Source organism: Oryza brachyantha, chromosome 1, assembly GCF_000231095.2.
Source record: "Oryza brachyantha chromosome 1, ObraRS2, whole genome shotgun sequence".
In the NCBI taxonomy this organism is placed as follows: Eukaryota; Viridiplantae; Streptophyta; class Magnoliopsida; order Poales; family Poaceae; genus Oryza; species Oryza brachyantha.
In genome coordinates, this window is record NC_023163.2 from 29,902,721 (window position 1) to 29,920,004 (window position 17,284).

At 40.4% G+C, this 17,284-nt stretch overlaps 3 protein-coding genes across 6 annotated transcripts; all 3 read right to left on the reverse strand.

Annotated features, from left to right (window-relative positions):
• Position 1: 1 nt before the first annotated feature.
• Positions 2 to 3,540, reverse strand: LOC102705677. Its single transcript, XM_006645094.3, has 7 exons — positions 3,001 to 3,540; positions 2,120 to 2,191; positions 1,866 to 1,933; positions 1,550 to 1,697; positions 1,361 to 1,444; positions 887 to 973; positions 2 to 347 (listed from the first exon to the last, which is right to left on the reverse strand). Exons 1-7 carry the CDS (start codon positions 3,190 to 3,192, stop codon positions 342 to 344), a joined length of 657 nt encoding a protein of 218 aa, XP_006645157.1. The 5' UTR covers positions 3,193 to 3,540; the 3' UTR covers positions 2 to 341.
• Positions 3,541 to 5,729: 2,189 nt separating this feature from the next.
• Positions 5,730 to 7,909, reverse strand: LOC102705963. Of its 4 annotated transcripts, none has more exons than XM_006645095.3 (8): positions 7,773 to 7,909; positions 7,565 to 7,632; positions 7,390 to 7,451; positions 7,135 to 7,232; positions 6,765 to 6,873; positions 6,589 to 6,602; positions 6,141 to 6,242; positions 5,730 to 6,067 (listed from the first exon to the last, which is right to left on the reverse strand). In XM_006645095.3, exons 1-8 carry the CDS (start codon positions 7,833 to 7,835, stop codon positions 5,864 to 5,866), a joined length of 720 nt encoding a protein of 239 aa, XP_006645158.2. In that variant the 5' UTR covers positions 7,836 to 7,909; the 3' UTR covers positions 5,730 to 5,863. The 4 variants fall into 4 exon arrangements, with proteins under 4 accessions (XP_006645158.2, XP_040376115.1, XP_040376114.1 ...); XM_040520181.1 differs by having other exon boundaries at positions 7,390 to 7,436; positions 7,773 to 7,891; XM_040520180.1 differs by having other exon boundaries at positions 7,135 to 7,241; positions 7,390 to 7,436; positions 7,773 to 7,891.
• A 3,298-nt stretch (positions 7,910 to 11,207) lies between these two features.
• Positions 11,208 to 15,472, reverse strand: LOC102716928 (probable membrane-associated 30 kDa protein, chloroplastic). The gene is made up of 11 exons (XM_015836483.2): positions 15,242 to 15,472; positions 14,218 to 14,318; positions 14,013 to 14,123; positions 13,673 to 13,737; positions 13,506 to 13,587; positions 13,183 to 13,257; positions 12,973 to 13,043; positions 12,795 to 12,877; positions 11,929 to 11,993; positions 11,769 to 11,843; positions 11,208 to 11,581 (listed from the first exon to the last, which is right to left on the reverse strand). The coding sequence occupies exons 1-11, from the start codon at positions 15,348 to 15,350 to the stop codon at positions 11,462 to 11,464; spliced, it is 957 nt and encodes a 318-aa protein (XP_015691969.2). The 5' UTR covers positions 15,351 to 15,472; the 3' UTR covers positions 11,208 to 11,461.
• Positions 15,473 to 17,284: the final 1,812 nt, after the last annotated feature.

Here is a 17,284-nt window from a genome sequence, read left to right on the forward strand (position 1 = left end):
TCATGCTCGATATTTTGCTATCGATCACATTTCTTCAGAAAAAAAAATTTAACAGCTGGAAAGACACTGAAATTTTTAAATCCACTTGTTCTTTTCTCTAAAATTCAATTTTGAGGACATAAATGTTTGCCGAAAGGGGTCGCTCTCCTATGTACAGTTGAGCTTCACGAGGGCCCATCATCTAAATCGGCTACTACATCTTGGCCAAATCTTTCGCAGATGCTCCAAGCAAAGGGTGGAGTTAACTTCACAAGCTTCATCTTCGTCTCCTCTCTCTGCAGTGAGGTTGTTTCAGTTGTGTTGAGTATGCTTCCAGGTCCAGCCAGGTTCAGGTGGAGCCCCTAAACCTGCAGAGAAGAACCATCCTGACAGTTAAGCCATTTTTCTTCTGGATAAGTAAATTTCACATGTGCAAATGCACACAGCAGAAAGATGACTGAAGAGTAGTAGTGGATAAAAAAGACTCAAAATGATGTGGCTACACTTAGCAAGTGAGCATTTCAGCAGTGTCCAGAACGCCAGATGGCCCTACCAAGTCAAGGTGGCCAAATTGGTTTCGAAAGAACGAAGGAAAATGCTGGTAAGGGCAAAGTTTGGCTCTCATGGGTACCAAACCAAACAGGTAAATGCAGCATTATGCCAATGTCAATGTAAGGAACAGCTTAACCATGTGTTTCATTATATACAATGTTACTGTTCTTGGTGGCTTGTTCTTGCTACTGCCTACTAGACTATTTCATTTACAAATATAAGGTGTCGCATGCCATACAAAGTAATGTGGTTCAAATTTAGGACTAGGAAATCTCCTACCCCCACCCAACAATTCATTCATAAGACATATAAACGCAGAATCACAAAACAGTGATATAATAAAAAGGAAATATACCTGTCTTCGCCTCCGGTGTTGAAAGGCATAGCAAGAACGGGCTATAACATAACAAGGAAGAAAGAATCCTGCGAACTGAAGAGTTGCCTGAAATGAAAGAAAGATTTGCGTCCTCATGAAGTGCAAGATGAAATAAAATAATATGTTTCAGTTCTTCACATCCTAAACAGATTGAGCAAATAAACAAAGAAATTAGAAAAACTCGTTGGGTCAAATTGAGCTTCATCAATTCAAACTTCCAATAAAAAAAAAAACAAATTTGAACCAGGGTTTTGTTCTTTGGTTCTACATTCTGAACAATGAAAATACATTCAAGTTTTTGGTGTGCCTTTTGCAACCAATGGTGCATTTGGCTTTTTTTTCAGCAATTATTTGTTTTAGGCATTGGGACACCCCAACACAGAGCAGATCATCCCATTTCAGCAGGGCAAGTAAAGCATAAATGAGATGCAAAACTAGATCTGTTGAACTCACGCTGAACAACACCGTTGCATCCTGCAGCATGCTAACATCTCTCACAAACACGACTACATGGCGCACAAGCAAAAGTAACATCAACTGCATTAAAAAAATTTAAAAAACATTGTTAGTGTACTGGGCACCCCCTTCAGCAGTCAGCACTAGTAAAAATAGGTTTCAAATAGAAAAGATTCTTAAACTTACAATTAAAATAATAGTTCGGCAGCATGTGGCACCACTTGAATTTGAGGATACACAATCATCAAATTCAGCTTGCAGCAGCTGCTGCTCTGCAATGGCAATGGCAAGAAAATGGGAATCATGGGGATCAATTCGTCCAACCCAACTTTGCCTGGTTATAAACAGAAAGTCGTCACTACAGGATATACAGAAACTGGAGTATCAACAATTGTATTGCTATAGAAAAATTGAGACAACAGTGGAGCTGCTACTGAAATACTCCCGAATATAGCTTATTTCCACAATTTCGTTAAAGCATAAAGAATCGTATGTGTAGTACCTGAGGTCCATGTCCATTTCATCGGAACAACACTTGGTTGGAGGAAGGACATAATTTGGAGAGTAAACCTGTAAGCATTAAAGAATTAAAAATTAAATCTGATTGGCTCCATTAAAAAATACTTCCCGTTCTTCCCCATTGTAAATGGAATGCATTTGGCCTGAAAATGTATTGCGCATAGACAAACTACATCTACCTACATCAAGCACCTTGAAATGAAAATGTAGTTACCCTATGATAAAACAAACGCCCACCTGGTTGCAGATTTCACATGTGATGTTCCCCTTCTTGTCACACCATCTTTGTATGCATTTCCTGTGGGCGAACTGCATCCAACCAACATCAGTTGACTAACATGCCATTAGCATTTTCTTAAGCCAAGGACAGGTGTAAAACAGCGTGAAAAAACAATTATTTTATGACTGAATGAGGAAGGGATAATTGGATAAACGTGGACTGTTCATTTACAAAAAAAGCCATGACTGTTCATTTCTGCGAAACAACAATGTACCACTACATCACCAAACACATTCTTTAGAGAATCCATTTGATCCTGAGGGCACTCATTTGGTAGTTTCAGACTTCCAGCCAACTCACAAGAAGAGGGTAGAAAGAGCAGATCAAATTCAACTCGTTGATTCGTCAATTGAGTTCAGAATTAAAAAGGGTCACTTGAAGTCACTTTTTTCCCCCTGAAACTGAATACTTGCAATCACTTAATAGAACATTCTCTGTCCAGTTTAACTACCAAGCTAGAGCCTAATACAGATGAATGACTGGTCGCACGATTAATACTAACAGTACCCAGAATCTACATGAATTTCACCAAAAAGAAGAAGGAAACGAGATGTAAGGTACCTAACAGATAACGCTACAAAGATAGGAGAAAAGAGAGGAGTAAAAATCAGAAATTGCAGCAGAAATAACAAGAAGAAAACCGGTGGAACTGAGAAAGAAAATCTTGACATTTGCTCATCTCTCTGAAGAAAACAACCAAAAGAACTTCGGATTACCACTCTGATTTTACAATAACACTCACCTTTGTTCCTCAGTCCTCAACATCCAAGAAAGGAAACAAGAAAAATCGGAGAGAGGTAGAGAGAGAGAAAGGGAGAGAGAGAGAGAGAGAGTTCACCTTGAGTGTGCCCGTGCAGGCGCAGGGGGAGTCCATGGCGTCCTCCTCCCCCTCCTCCTGGCATATCCGGCACTCCGTCATCCCCTTCCCGTCCACCCCCACCCCCAACCCGACCTCCACCTCCACCTGCCCTTCACCACCACCACCACCACCGGAGCAGCCATCGCCGGCAACCTTCTCGGTGCGCGCCATCTCTCTCGCTCCCTCTCTCTCTCCGGTCTCAAGAACGAGCCAAAAGGCGCGGCCTTTTTTAGCGTCCAGGACACCTACTCCAAGAACGAGGCCGGGGGAGAGAGGAGAAGAATGCTTAAGCACAGCGGCAGCACCCTCCTCTCCTCTCCTCTCCTCTCCTCTCCTCTCCCTCTTGTTTTTTATTCTGTTCTTTGATAGTAGAATTTCTCTCCTCCTTCCTTCTCTAAAGAAAGAATTTTGGGAGTATCATCTTCTGTAGCTGCAGCTGCACTTGTTTTTTTTTGTTCCCTTCTCTTTTTTTTTTCTTTTTGAGAGGCATGCAACTGCAGTTTTTACTCCAAAGTTGTTTGCAGTTTGCTTATTTATGGCCTCCACCAATGATGAGTGAGTGATTGGGTTTGTGGGGTTTAGTGGACAATGGGTAACTTCCACTTCAGCTAGTGGGCACTGTGGATGATGACAATGACACAACATGCATCTTTCTAATTACTTTATATCTAAATGTGTGTGTTAATTTAGCATCATTATTTTTTTAGCTTTTTTTTTCCTTGCAAACTCTTCTTCTCCTGTTGTCTAACAATAGAAGTATTTTTTTAACTAGGTGACAGGATATTTGTGTGGATTTTGACAGAATTAGGGGGTGTAATTAAAATGCATTAGTTATGTTTTTGATGATGTCAAGGTTGTCCTGTTTGTTCCACCTTTTCTGCTCTGCTGTTTACTTTTCGTGCTGATTTTATGGTTGGATCTTTGTGGTTAGGTGGTAGACTAGGGAGGGTTCAATGTTGCTTTGTTTATAATAATCTGTTAAATTAATTACAGAAAGCAAAAGGTTTGTTATATTAATCATGAGGCTTTGCTGAAAAGGTTGGATTAAATTGTAATTATATGCCCAGTTCAAATGCTTGTGAAACACGGTAGCAAGTTACATGATACAATAAATTGTACTTGCTGTTAACCATCAATATTGTGCTAACTGCTTAAGACATTTGAGTTGCACATACAGTACAAACAACGAATAAAGTGCAGTTGTTGCTTACTGTCTTTTTTTTGTTGTTGTCCAAAATGTAGTCCAATCGTCCTAAATGTGCCATCAATCACCCTTGGAGACATATTTAACTATTGAAATAATTGCCTCCAGAAAATCAAACAGTAGCTAAATATTGTCATTTTTTATTTATTGGAGTGGTTAAACTACCGAATGCGTTCGATTTCAACGAGAGATTTCAGTACCTTTTTGGAGTGCGACTGGTCACCCTCTGCAACTAAACATTATTATCATTAATTTTAAGCCAGCTTGCATGTCACATTTTGTGCAGATATTTCGGTTCACAATGATGTAGCCACTTGGGTATTCAATCGTCTGAGACCCATGATGATAGATAATAGATGGCACCTAATCCGACTTTCGGCTGGTTTGTCTGTTAAATTATCTAATTACTTTGTTTTCTGAAAGTTTTGAATTATCTAATTATTCATCTGGAATCTTCTCAATGCTAGCAAGAAACATGATAAAGTAAACGGTAGTGAGCATATATTAGGAGAATGAGAATCTAGTTTGTCAGAATCACTTCAGAATAAGCAGAATTTTATGCAATCAAATTCTCCCAAGAGTGCTCTATTGATTGCTAACATCTGGTTGGTTTGCCTCTGAACATTGCTTAGACTAAAATGGAAAGGGGATACATGCTTGGTTTATCCTATGAAGAGGTGAACACATAAAAAAAATTCTTTGGTTCTGTAACTTCTGTTGTTAATTCAGTATTGAAGAGCGCTTCTAAGAAGCTACCACTGATGGTGTCACTAAAATAGGGAGTAAAGTGGAGGTCAAAATCATCCCAAATCCTTAGTTTAATCGAGTCTATGAGTGAAATGGTTCGTTTCAGGTGTAACGATGTGCTGCTATCATGCACAAACTAATTTGCTTTCGTCGTGATCGTTCACGGTTCAGGACTGCAATGATAGCTTCGAGGGCTTTTTTAACCTCCTTAAAAAAGTAATTCAAGCTATTTATATTTTTTATATAAAAATTTAGTATCTTGAGACTTGAGGTACCAGACTTTTGCACTAAATATTTTGGTACGTCAAAGTATTTTTTTTTAAGGATGGTAAAAAAAAACTTTAACTTCAAACACTTTCATATTCAGGAAACTCTTATAGAGAATAGAATGAAAAATCTTTAAAAATTAAGCTTTTATTTCCTGGTGTATATTAATTTTCTTGCATGGAATATTTGTAGGTGGTAGGTCACTGGTTGTGTTTGGGACTTGGGAGTGTGAACCTTGGGAAGTGAGGACCCCATATGAATGTATGATTGATTGGTAGTTGGAAGCCAAGTTGTCAATGGATAATACTCCAGACAAAGTGGATAAGATTTCATTATAGTGACATTCAGGGGCTGCAGTGGCATGACTGTGGTTCAGGTTTCCTCATGCATAGTTTGCCAAATCTTGCATCAAGTTCTGAAACTTATGTGGTTATGTATGACTGTTTTGTTAAGTGGTCATCAGCACAAAGTACACAAATCTTCATGTATGTGTCACTTGAAACCTGCATATCAACTGTAATGTCTCATCTGAAATTGTTCTCTTGCTCTTCTTTTGATGTACATTCTCCAGAGAATAGGAATGATACAAAATTACAAATGCATTCTTCTCTGAAGTCTGAACTACTAAGAAGACTCCTCAGAAGCCTCGTCAGATTCAGACTTCTCAGAAGCCTCATCAGATTCAGACTTCTCAGAAGCTTCACCAGACTCAGGCTTCTCAAGCTGCAGAGTGACATTGAAACTGAATGCTGAACCCGGTATAAACGATGACTCGAGCTCTTCTTCTGACTGAGTTGTCTTGATTTCAGGGTTCACCTTCAGGTTTTCCTGGATCAACAGCTAGTCAGTACCCGTATAAAATGGCATATGTAGCCTGATGTTAAGGTGAAATTGCATTAACCTTCTTCACAAAATCACCAACAGTTATGCTGAGTATTTCCTGAAGAACGAACTTGGTAACCCGGCTTTTGCCAAGCATTTGCAGGAGAATGCTGCTTGGTATCTAAATAACAGCATCAGAAGCAGTGGTTAGTTCTCAATTGTTAATTGAGGATTAGGAAAGCAATTATTTCTGCAGCTCAAACTTAATTAATGTAGCTTGCCAATTAGTAGCCAACACTAGTGGTTGAAAATTCAACTGCTAACAGTTATCCGTACTCATGTTCCTTCCAAACAAATTTGTGCATGCTTTTATGCTAGTACATATGAACATGGAAGAGTTGAAGAATAATTTGATTTGGAAATGAAAAAGAACTTCCAAGCAGAGGATGCGTGAAAGAAAAGGATTCCGTGCAATTAAAACTGGCAAGTACAGCAGAAAAAAAATTGGAAGTCTCGTGGGCACTTACATTTGATGTTCTCCCTTCAAACATCCAACAGATTTCCATGAAGAAAAAGGAAGAAAAATTGTAAGAAAGTTGAACTAATTTATGGCAAAGCAATAAGTAGCATGATTCTTGCAAGAAAATGGAGCAGAAAACTGAGGTGATTGCATCGATATGAGGATAATTTAGTAGTTTAATACCTCCTTTGGACTTCCTAAAACCTGGAACTGGCGGTGCATCACGAGCCAAGCTTGTCAAGGCTTCATCAAACACCTTTTGTGTCACCTTTCCAGGCAAATCCACTCTTACCTGCAGATGTGCATTAACAGTCAAATGATCAAAAAAGGACTTACCGGTTACTTGATTAGTAACCAATTAAGAACTCAAAAATGTTTCATTTCACTATTCCAGTGTGTGTCCTGTCACTGAAGTTGAAGAGAAGTATGGCCTAAAGAATCATGGAGAGTAGAGGCTTTTATGCTCCATAAATTGATGTGACCGGACAAAATCAAAGAACTTAATTGGACAAACTTTTTTAACATGCCTTCAGTCTGGGTTTCACAAGCTCACATTGATCTCTTCATCGTCGCGTGACACAACCGATGTCTTGACGTTCTGCAGAGACAGGTCACTCTTTCTCTCGCCTTCAGCAACCGATGAGTCCCGGCCTGCATTTCCTGAAAACCTTTAGCACGCTTTGCATTCTGAACTCTGCAACTCTGAAGGCTTGGCATCATATCCCAAATCCCATCCTTGCCAAGAACTCAGGATGGACCTGTACTTTGGTTTAACATTCAAGACAGAATTTTGCAAGTTGCAACGAACCTGATCCAACTGCCGACACCGGCAGGACAGGACGACTTCTTCTCGCGCTGGAAACAAGCAACCTGAGGTGAGAGAGATCGAAAAAAAAAAAAGATAATTAGCCATGTCCACCTGACGGCAAACTGAAGGCCGGAAGAAACAAGAAACCGCTAAGTTCAGGTTAATTATTTACAACCCATGGGTAGGTATCTGACACTTGCAAGCATTGCAGTTCTTGACATGGGCATGGACCGGATCGATCGCCTGGGGACAGAACAGGAGACACATGGAGAGTGAAGTAATTAGGGCAGATCAGAGAGATTACTGGCTAACACAAAGTTACTAAATCTTGCATCTTTCCATGATTCCATGAAGGTTGCAGGTTCAGGAATGGGGGATGGGACCTGGAAGTGGCTGCGGCATCTTGGCACCAACCGAAGCTTCGGGAGTGTCGCAGCTGACGCCATGGATGCGGCTCGCCCTGCGCTCTCAGCTCGGGAGAACAGGAGCCATAAAACGCAAATCCAAAACTATCTACGCGAAGACGAAGACGAAGGCGAAGCCTCGTTCGCGCGATCTTGTTTGGGCCGCTTAAATGGGCCGTGTATTATCATGGTAAATATTGGTGGGCTTTTTAGTTGAGCTGAGATTTCTATGGGCCGTAGGCGAAGCCCTTCTTCTTCCTACGCGCTCTTCACGACTCTCATTAAATCGTGCTGGTTGCTTCATCCGTTGATTTTTATAAGGTTTCTACTCTTGGAGGGTTCCATAATATCTCTTCTATTAAACAATATTGAGATTAATATTTCATAAATTTAACTATGGATATTTTTTTAGATTATTCACTTCAGAACAGATGCACTGATCAGCAGTAGCTTTCTCACGTTGTGTTCATCTTTATGTACACAAATCTTCAGAGATACGGATCGATTAGCAGAAATCTAAGTAAAGAATGGTACCGGGAATAATTAAGAAGAAAAAATAGCTACAAAAATCGCGTAGCCTCATCTCGCCTGCGCCTGCTTGCCAGTTACGAAGCACGGGCTTGCCGGCGACGAGTTGGTCAGTGTCCTGCGCCTCCGGCACTCGGCCCCGACGGCAGCATCTCCATCAGCGTCGACACCGCCGCCCTGGCCGCCTCCAACGCCGCCGGCGATGACAGTGCCGGGCTCGCCGGCGCGGGCCTCGCCGCTTCGGCGCACCCGGCGGTGATCGCCACGGCCACGAGAGCGACGACGACGACGACGGCCAAGACTTGGCGCAGGTGAGATGCCATGGTCTCTTTTCTCTGAAAGACTGAAACTCTGAAACGCGAAGCAGCTAGTGTAGTTGTCTCAGTGCAACCGTGTGTACTATGTACATGCCAATGGAATGGCTAGGCTAGCTACCTGGCACGCATATATATATATATATACACATAGAGAGAGACGAAGCCTTAGCCTACTCTTCGCAGCCAAACAGGATGGAAAAAATCGCACTCGAAATGGTCAAGAAACGCGAGATATGACCATGCAACAAGCATTAACTGAACACTGCTGACCCTGTCCCTGTAATTAGCGTTTGCTTGCTGGGCAGCAGGAAATGGTCAAGAGATTGACAATCTTGGCGCAAACAAGTGAACAAACTGAACGAGGTGGCGGCCAAGCTGTAGCTTGACCTGCACACTCTTTTGACGAGATCACGGCGGCGACCAACCAGCGCAATCTGAGCCAAGCACGCCGAGGTCTGGGTCTCACACGGGCATAGACATTTTCAGTCCAGTTTCAGGTGATCTTTCTCGTGTTCCCTTTCAGGTGCAGTGGTGCAGAGGGGAGAGGTTGGTGCACCGGCCTTTTGGGTTGTTTGAAAATGTGATGAAGAGGTTGGTGCAGAGGTCGCTGATGTTCTGTTTAGGGAGTTTTAAATTCTGAGAAGTAGCTGTTTGGTACATAGCTACTGAAAATCTAAAAAAGCTCATAAACCTAGCTTCTAAACTGTATTCTTAGTTTATTGTCCAAAATCTGTAACTCAAAAGCTGTGGACCGTTTGTAGCAGCTTCTGGCGGAAGCAGCTTTTGGGAAAAGCTGCAGCCGGAAGAAGCTCCCCCAAACAGGCCCTAAGCTTCAGACCGGTTGGCCGGCCGCCGGCATCCCTGATGAAAAGGGGGTGATTTTTTTGGCTTTTTCAGGAAAAAAATTAAACGATATGTTTATAAATAAAAAAGAATTTATAAATAAAATTTTTATATATGTATTTTTAGTGACTTAAAAGTCATTGCTAAGAGACAAATTATGATGAAAAACTCAAATTAACTCTAAATTAAAAATTAAAAAAATTAAGTTTCACCGTGTCCACGGCATCAGCGTCAAAACGAATGGATTCGCTCGCAGGTCGCAGGTAGGCCGCGACTGATCGGATGAGTCGACACGACAGTGGTGCTGGTGATGGACTTGCCGGTCATGCTGATCTACTTCTTTTAGGGTTTTCTTTCTTGCATGTGAATGGGTTGGCTATTCACGTCATTATGATGCAATTAAGTGATACAGCTGTTTCTTAATAATTGACACAGGATATTACTCACTATTATTGAACTTTGACCACTCGTCCTTTTTCTACATGTTTACTATCTGTTGTAGAGAAAAAAAAATGGAATTTTATGTTTGAATCTAAAAAAATGGAATTTTATGTTTGAATCTTTTTTTAATGAGAACATAGAGTCAAACCCAGAACCTCAGGTGCTACTAAGACCTTATGTAATTAGCTACAGGCCCGTTCGCAATTTTATGTTTGAATCAACTTAGAAATTGGTTTTTTTGATGGAGGGAATACAGCACTAGAATTAATATATAAGCATCAAAATGTTGTTCACTTTGGTCTAATAATTTCAGAGCAATTAAAAATCAAATTTCTAAATTATTAAAAAAGGGATAGAGTAAAAAGGTTTAAGAGAAAAGGATATTGTATAGATTTCTCCAATGTAACCCACTTTTTTTGCGATTACATGAAGGCGTAGCATGCACACACTGGACCTATCAGAATAATATTAGCACACGTTTAATATAATCATGCGTTTCTAGGAAAAAGCCTCAAATTTGACTTTGTTCGTGGTAGAAATGAAATAGAACGTAAAATAAGTTCAACTTTTCTATTTCAAATTTAAACCATAGAGATGATATATTTTTGAACAGAGGAAATACGCAGGAAGAGAGCATTGTTTGTTTCCTTGGCAAGCGACATGAAAAAAGAAAAAAAATGCATTGTTCAAGTGTCGGAAGTCAATACTTGGCATTGGCATGCTACGAATTCAGAGGTGTAATGGGCCCTGTTTAGTTCATAAAAAAATTCACGTTCACCTGTCACATAGAATTTTAGACACATATATAGAGCATGAAATATGGTTAAAAAATAACTAATTTTACGTTTCGAAAGGAATTTAAGAGACAAACTCCATGATTAGTCATAACTACTATAGTGCTAATAACAGATTAATTAAGCTTAAAATTTTATCCCGTGGTTTTCTAACACCCTATGTAGTTAGTTTTTTAATTAGTCACCGAAATAGTCTTTCAACATCCAGTCAAACATAGGATATGACACCCAGCCCAAAAATTTTCGTGAACTTATAACGATGAGCTTGAAATACCGTTACAACCGAGGTCCGGTTTGAACCTTGACTTGAATAGTTGCATGCGTGCAGTGTATGAGCACTCAGAACCAATCATTGCGAACGTAAAAACCAATATGCGTCGTGCAATGACTTTGGTTGTATCGACCGCCACCGTGGAATTTTTTTCTAGGTCAGACATTCAGGTCTTGAAGTCTTTAGCACATGTTATGACAAAAACGAGAGGGCAACAGAATGAATCACGAGGATGGAAATCTTAGGCTTTCAGCTAAAATATGTAATGATTTACATTACTTTGTACCTAACTGTACAGTCAATGCCAATCACAGGGCAAAATGCAGAGATTTTTCACTCTTTGGAGAAAAGAAGGTTGCGCTAGAGATTTCAAAGGCACACTGGAGAAACCTGAAGGCCATCCTGCCATCGTATCTTCCCGGCGTTCTTCAGTCAAAAAGGATTCACCTGTCATGAGCAAAGGGACTGCATGATCTAATACTCATTGGCCTTATTCCGCAGCTCATTTAGCTCATTCTCAATCTCGATGTCTCGGAAAGGGCGTGCTGCGCCTGAATTGCTGACTGCTGTTCTACCTGGAGGAAGAACCCCTTTCTGTAGGTGATAGGAAATTGCAAGTCTAATTAGCATTTAGTGAACGGCAAATCCATGCATATGACTTTAAGCGGAAAGGGTTGTGCTGCTAAGTGTGTCTGGTTTTGTTCACACAAATATCAGTTGTAGTGTCTTTAATGTTAAATGGAGCTTATTATTTTCTCATAGTTTGAGCATCAATACATACCGAAGCACTTCCAGACAGTTCTTTTTTCATCTGTGCGAGATCGTCATCAACAGATGATGTCTCGAGCAATGCAAACTGTGCACAAAAAAGAAATAACGATGATCAGATCTAATTACCACAATGGCATTCATTAATATTTAGCCCACAATGTCAAACTTACCTTTCCTTCAAGATCATCAGTTGCCAACTGACCGAGTGCCTCTGCTTGTGATTCCATTGCCATAACTGACAGCAACAATCAACAGTAAGTATTATAAATATTAAACGTTCAGACGATTTAGCATAACTTGAAGCATCACTGGATGCTAAGAAGACAAGGAGATACTTTGGCAAGATCACTCATAAGTCATACCTCACAACAACTCAAATGCAAAGGTAAAAGTAACCACAATATACCAATCATCTAAACTTTTCACAATATACTGACCCAGGTGCATTTCAAGTATCAAGTTCCTGACAGTTCAACAATATTTTCATACATGGGCCTAGTGGTCAACAGCTAGCTCACTATTGTAACAATTTGACTACTTGATGTACTTTGAAAGTTTACATTCTGGAAGCTTTGTGCCCAACAAACAATAATTACACAAGCTTTAGCTGCATATTGAATCGACTCTGAAGGTTTAAGATATCTATGTTAAACGTAGAGCATGTCCCAGGTATAAGCTAATCACTATATTATAATTCATCAATAAATATGGGTCATTGTTTTACTTTTCAGGGTTTTAAATTTAAGTCTTTTTTAAGAAACTAACATAAATCGTTCGTCACCTTATATCTAATATACTACAGTCAGATATTTTAAAAAATTAAGACATATCTACTGTTATTTCAAGGTCTTAATCTCTATATTTACATAATTATTTGCAAAAGTTTCATCATGTGGATCCCACGTTGAGTCGTTGACTTATATTAAGTGGCGGACATAGAAACCACTGTGCGAACAAGTGATACAGTAACAAATGTACTTTAACTAACACAATAAGTAACACCAGAAAGAGAAAATTGATGAAATAAAATGAGCACCTTTTTCCTCCATTTTCTCAAATGCTGAAAGGGCACTACTTGTATTTACATTCCCCAACATTTCGCTCACTTTTGTTGAAGTCCTTAAAGGAAAAGAATGTCCAAGTGTGAAGTGTCAGAGGCTCAAAGCATCCAAAGTAAAAGGTAGCTGAAGAATAATCAATTAAAAGATGCATACTTGGCTGATTGAGCACGGGCTTTTAAGGTATCCTTTTTCTGCTTTGCCTCTGCTATCTTGCTCTCAAGAATCTACAGGATGGCATATTCCACACAGGAGCAATTAGTTGAACACTAAACAGGTACTTTGCACTATATGACACGTATGAGCCCAACTAAATATAGATTTGATATCAGGTTCTCAACAGGTACTTGAAGCTAATAAACTCACCCGAGTATTTGATATCAGGTTCTCAACAACGCCCTTCTGCTGATCAAGTTGCTCCCTTAAGGAGCTTGCATTGTCCTATGAACACAAACAGAAAAATAACAAAACTATTACAACAGTTTAACATATCAAACTAGTATATGTTACATATAAGACTTCTACACTACATACATAATCATTTAAGTCGAAGTGTAAAAAGGCCACCAATTGAATAATGTATTACACAGCAGACGGAAGAGTAAGCAATTTTAAAACAAATTTTGTAGTTATTCAGCATGGTATGGGCAGATCCTTGATCCAGAACTGTAGATTTACATGATACCTACAGCATATGATTTACGCCGCTTAAGGGCTTCACGAGCAAGATCCTCATCGCCCTTCTGAAGAGCAAGTTGAGCCCTCCGATACCTATAATTTTAAGAAAAATGGACATCCTCTGTAAAATAAACAGATGACAGAGCACAAAGTGAGCTTGCAGTTACCATAGCATTACCAATCATCAGATGCTTGTTCGGCAGCTTTGTACTTGTTCTCAAGCCGCTTTTGAGAAGCCAAAACCTTTGAGAAAAAAATAACATGTTAGCAGGTAGAACTTAATAGAAGTGTAAAATAGATGTGCACTTCCATTTTACAAATGTATTCAGAGAGTTCTAAAAAATATGCAACGATATGGAAATATAGAATCAAGTGGCCAAACTAATAAGAATACCAGAAAGTATTCAGGGGAGCTTAAGACAACGGAAAAACATTTTTCCCAAATGAAGCCTTGTTGGCAATAATGAAAAGAACATGCGGTGTGAATTTATTAAATTTTGACTAAAATTACAACATACCTGTGCAGTGGCTTGCCGCATCTTTGTCAAATCATCATTCATTTCCAAAACAGCCTGATCTAAGATCTTTTCAGGGTCTTCAAATGAACTTAAAACTGCATTTGCATAGGACTAGACAACCAGAAGGCCAAATATTTTAGTTATCATAAACAAAAAATAAAATAAAAAACTGTGAATGGAACAATGATGAAACAACGATACTCACCTTGACAACCCTAGATAGTCTATCAATGAGGTTACTTCTTATGCCATTGCACTTAAACCTGTTGACATTTGATTGGCGTACTTGAATGATTTTAAGTGAAACTGCACGGGTGAAATATATTAGAGGTTAGGTCACTAATATGGCTGTTGGTTCATGATAAAATTACTATATTTTGCACTTTACAATGCACTCTGCTGATAATAATTGATATTACCAGCATGGCAACATCAATGAAACTGCATGTCCATTCACATCTGACAGAATGCAAGAGCATGCACATTAATGAACATGACATGAATCAAAAGTAAACAGAAAGTTCTGTAACACTATAAAGTTGGTTTCATGTTGGAAAATCAAATCAGTAGCATAACATTAGATCCCTATTGAAACCATGATTTCAAGAGGCAACTATGAACATGACGTATGTGTTTTCAGATGCCAATCCCGATTGCTCGGTTTACAGTACAGGATGTTTCAGAAAAAGGCAATGTGAAAAGGAGCATTAACCATCAATCGTGCTCTATATAATAGTATTGTTGATAATGGAACAAGCATTCTCTAGTTACTTTGACCAACTCACCCAAAAAATAATAACAAAAACTGATTTCTATGGCTACCCAAGGTGCAATGAGTTGGTAGGAAGATGTTTTTTAGCTGGGAAATTGCTAGGAATCATTTAGTACTGTATGAACATCAAGCAATTTGCTATGTTTCTCATTAAACAGTGAAAATATTCTTATAAGCAGTGAGCTGAACAAAAATAACTGCTGCAGTCTCATTTTTGCTAACATGTGTGCAACGAAATAGTGTAGGGTTCGCATCGGTAGGTGTCGTAAGTAACTAAATCGGCATATTATCCACTAAATGCTAACAGAGGCAGTAATCTCCATAATCAAACCATGCCCGTAATCTCCACAATCCAGCTATGCCCACGCCAAACCACCAATTTCGCCACCGAGCATCCGCGACCACCAATACACCACTAAAACCACCATACCTAGGAAACGAAACGAGAGAAACGCACCGCTGCCGTTGAGGAAGGAGGTCCTGAGCGCGACCCGGCGGAAGCTGGCCGAGGCCGCCGCCGGCGGCGGCGCGAGCCTCAGGCTCGTCGGCGGCGCCCTAATCTCCATCGATTCGTGCGGGCGGGGCGGGGCGGCGCGCGGCTCCGGCACGGAGGAGAGAAAAGTGGGAAATAATTCTCCCTTTTTCTTTCCTCTCTTGGTTAATTTTCGCTCTATCTCTTCGTGTGGAGAAGAGAAGAGAAGAGATGAGCATAGAAAGCGATCTCGGGTCGGGCCCAGGCTTTGAGATTGGTGCGGGCGGAGACGGAACGGCGGAAGCGTATGGGCCCAATTAGGCCCGTTTTGCTCTTCACCAGAAACTAGATGAACCCAACTTGGGCCATACTTCCCTAGGCAAAAGTAAATCGGCCCAAATTTAGCTGAATTTAACTTGCATGCGAGAGGACTAGCTAAGAGGAAAGGCTATTTCGCGCGCGGGCATTAGACCGCCCCCTAGCTAAGAGCATCTATCACATCCTCTTCAAGGTAAATTTTGGTCCATAAAATCACACTACAAGAATTTCTTCATCTTAGCTACTAAATCAATTGGGTTACCAAAATCCTTCCCTTATTAGCCAAAGTTGGCAAGGCGTTGGCCAAAAGTAGATCCCATAAGGAATCCTCGTCCTTTGTCCTCTCTCTCCCCCGAACTATGTGAATCAAGGGGAGATCATTACTTCATCATCAAACCTCCATTGCATTCATTGCCATCACCACCCCCTCCCTAGTAATGAGACGTCGTTGTCGTCGCCTCCTCCTTGTACTGTCCACCTATCGCCCACGCACATCCACTCGCCGATACCGTCGTTTATTCGTTGCCGCTACCTCGTTCTACCATCAACGGCGGCAAGGTACGATGGGCGACACATCCAACTGTGGCAGCAACATTTTATTGTTCTGACCCAGCCTAAGCAACATCTCCCTCCAACTATATTGTTTTTGTCGCCTACTGCTACAACGTCCTCCCTACCACTCTTTCCTCCCCAGTCGTCATCTCTATAGATGTCGTCACCCCTTCTCCTCAAAACTAGTCGCGCTGGCATGACTATTCTATCCCTAGTTACCATAGGCCTTTTCCATGTCCATCTCCCTATTGGCATCAACACTGTTATCCTGCCTGAGCTTTGTCGTCATCTCTGCCAACTATCTCTTGCATGTTATTGCCTCGAACTCTCCTCCCTATGCCTCCGTTGGATAGTGAAGAAAGGAAAGAGAAGTAAGAGTAGAGGCTAACATATTAGCACACTATCATTTTGGAGAGGCTAATAAGAAGGTTGTTGGAGTGAGCACCCACTGTGGTAGCTATATGGCTATTTGAATAATCCAAATTAAGTGAATGTTACTGATGCTCTAACTTGTGACCAAAGCACGGTGATGTAGTTTCAGATTGTGTAAATCCCAACTGTCATATTGAAATTGTCACATTGCTATAAGTTTAACGGTATATTTCACAAAACTACTACAACAATAATGAATTGATTTGTTAGAATAGAAACAACTTTATCCCTTCTATGTGTATAACAAAGTGGGCCTAACTTACCAAACAAACAACATTTACCGTTATTTGATAAAATCGTCAGCTCTCGTTGCAGTCTGATGAAAATACACAACTACAACCATAGCAAACGGATAGTTTCTACACAGTGGTTACAATTTCATGAAACCTACTCTTATAAAAAAATATATGTAATTAGTACTCCATCTGAATCTCAACCATCTGGAAGCAGTACAAATTCGGTGTCATTTGTACAGACTTTCTCACGCACAAAAATGTGTTTGGTTTCGATTTGATGAAATCGACAGGAAAGGCAACAAATTTCCAGGAGAACTAGAAGCCACCATATTGTATTGCCTCTGCACGTACCAAATCACCAACCCCACGCGGCGCGCATAAACAAACCCTCCTATCCAGAGCGGGGCGCGCGAGCCACTTGCGCCCTATTTAAGTGCGCGCCATTTTTTCTCTCGTCGTTGCACCCACGGTTTCGAATTCGACGACCACC

Coding starts and splice junctions, on each gene's coding strand:
- LOC102705677 (XM_006645094.3), bottom strand. CDS start 3,192: ATGGCGCGCACCGAGAAGGTTGCCGGCGATGGCTGCTCCGGTGGTGGT. Junction 2,192..3,000: donor CCTGCACGGGCACACTCAAG/GTGAACTCTCTC, acceptor GGTTGGATGCAG/TTCGCCCACAGGAAATGCAT. Junction 1,698..1,865: donor GAAATGGACATGGACCTCAG/GTACTACACATA, acceptor GTTTATAACCAG/GCAAAGTTGGGTTGGACGAA.
- LOC102705963 (XM_015836641.2), bottom strand. CDS start 7,835: ATGGCGTCAGCTGCGACACTCCCGAAGCTTCGGTTGGTGCCAAGATGC. Junction 7,452..7,564: donor TGTCAGATACCTACCCATGG/GTTGTAAATAAT, acceptor CTCTCACCTCAG/GTTGCTTGTTTCCAGCGCGA. Junction 7,242..7,389: donor GGTGTCGGCAGTTGGATCAG/GTTCGTTGCAAC, acceptor AAAGGTTTTCAG/GAAATGCAGGCCGGGACTCA.
- LOC102716928 (XM_015836483.2), bottom strand. CDS start 15,350: ATGGAGATTAGGGCGCCGCCGACGAGCCTGAGGCTCGCGCCGCCGCCG. Junction 14,319..15,241: donor CTCCTTCCTCAACGGCAGCG/GTGCGTTTCTCT, acceptor TCACCCGTGCAG/TTTCACTTAAAATCATTCAA. Junction 14,124..14,217: donor GACTATCTAGGGTTGTCAAG/GTGAGTATCGTT, acceptor CTGGTTGTCTAG/TCCTATGCAAATGCAGTTTT.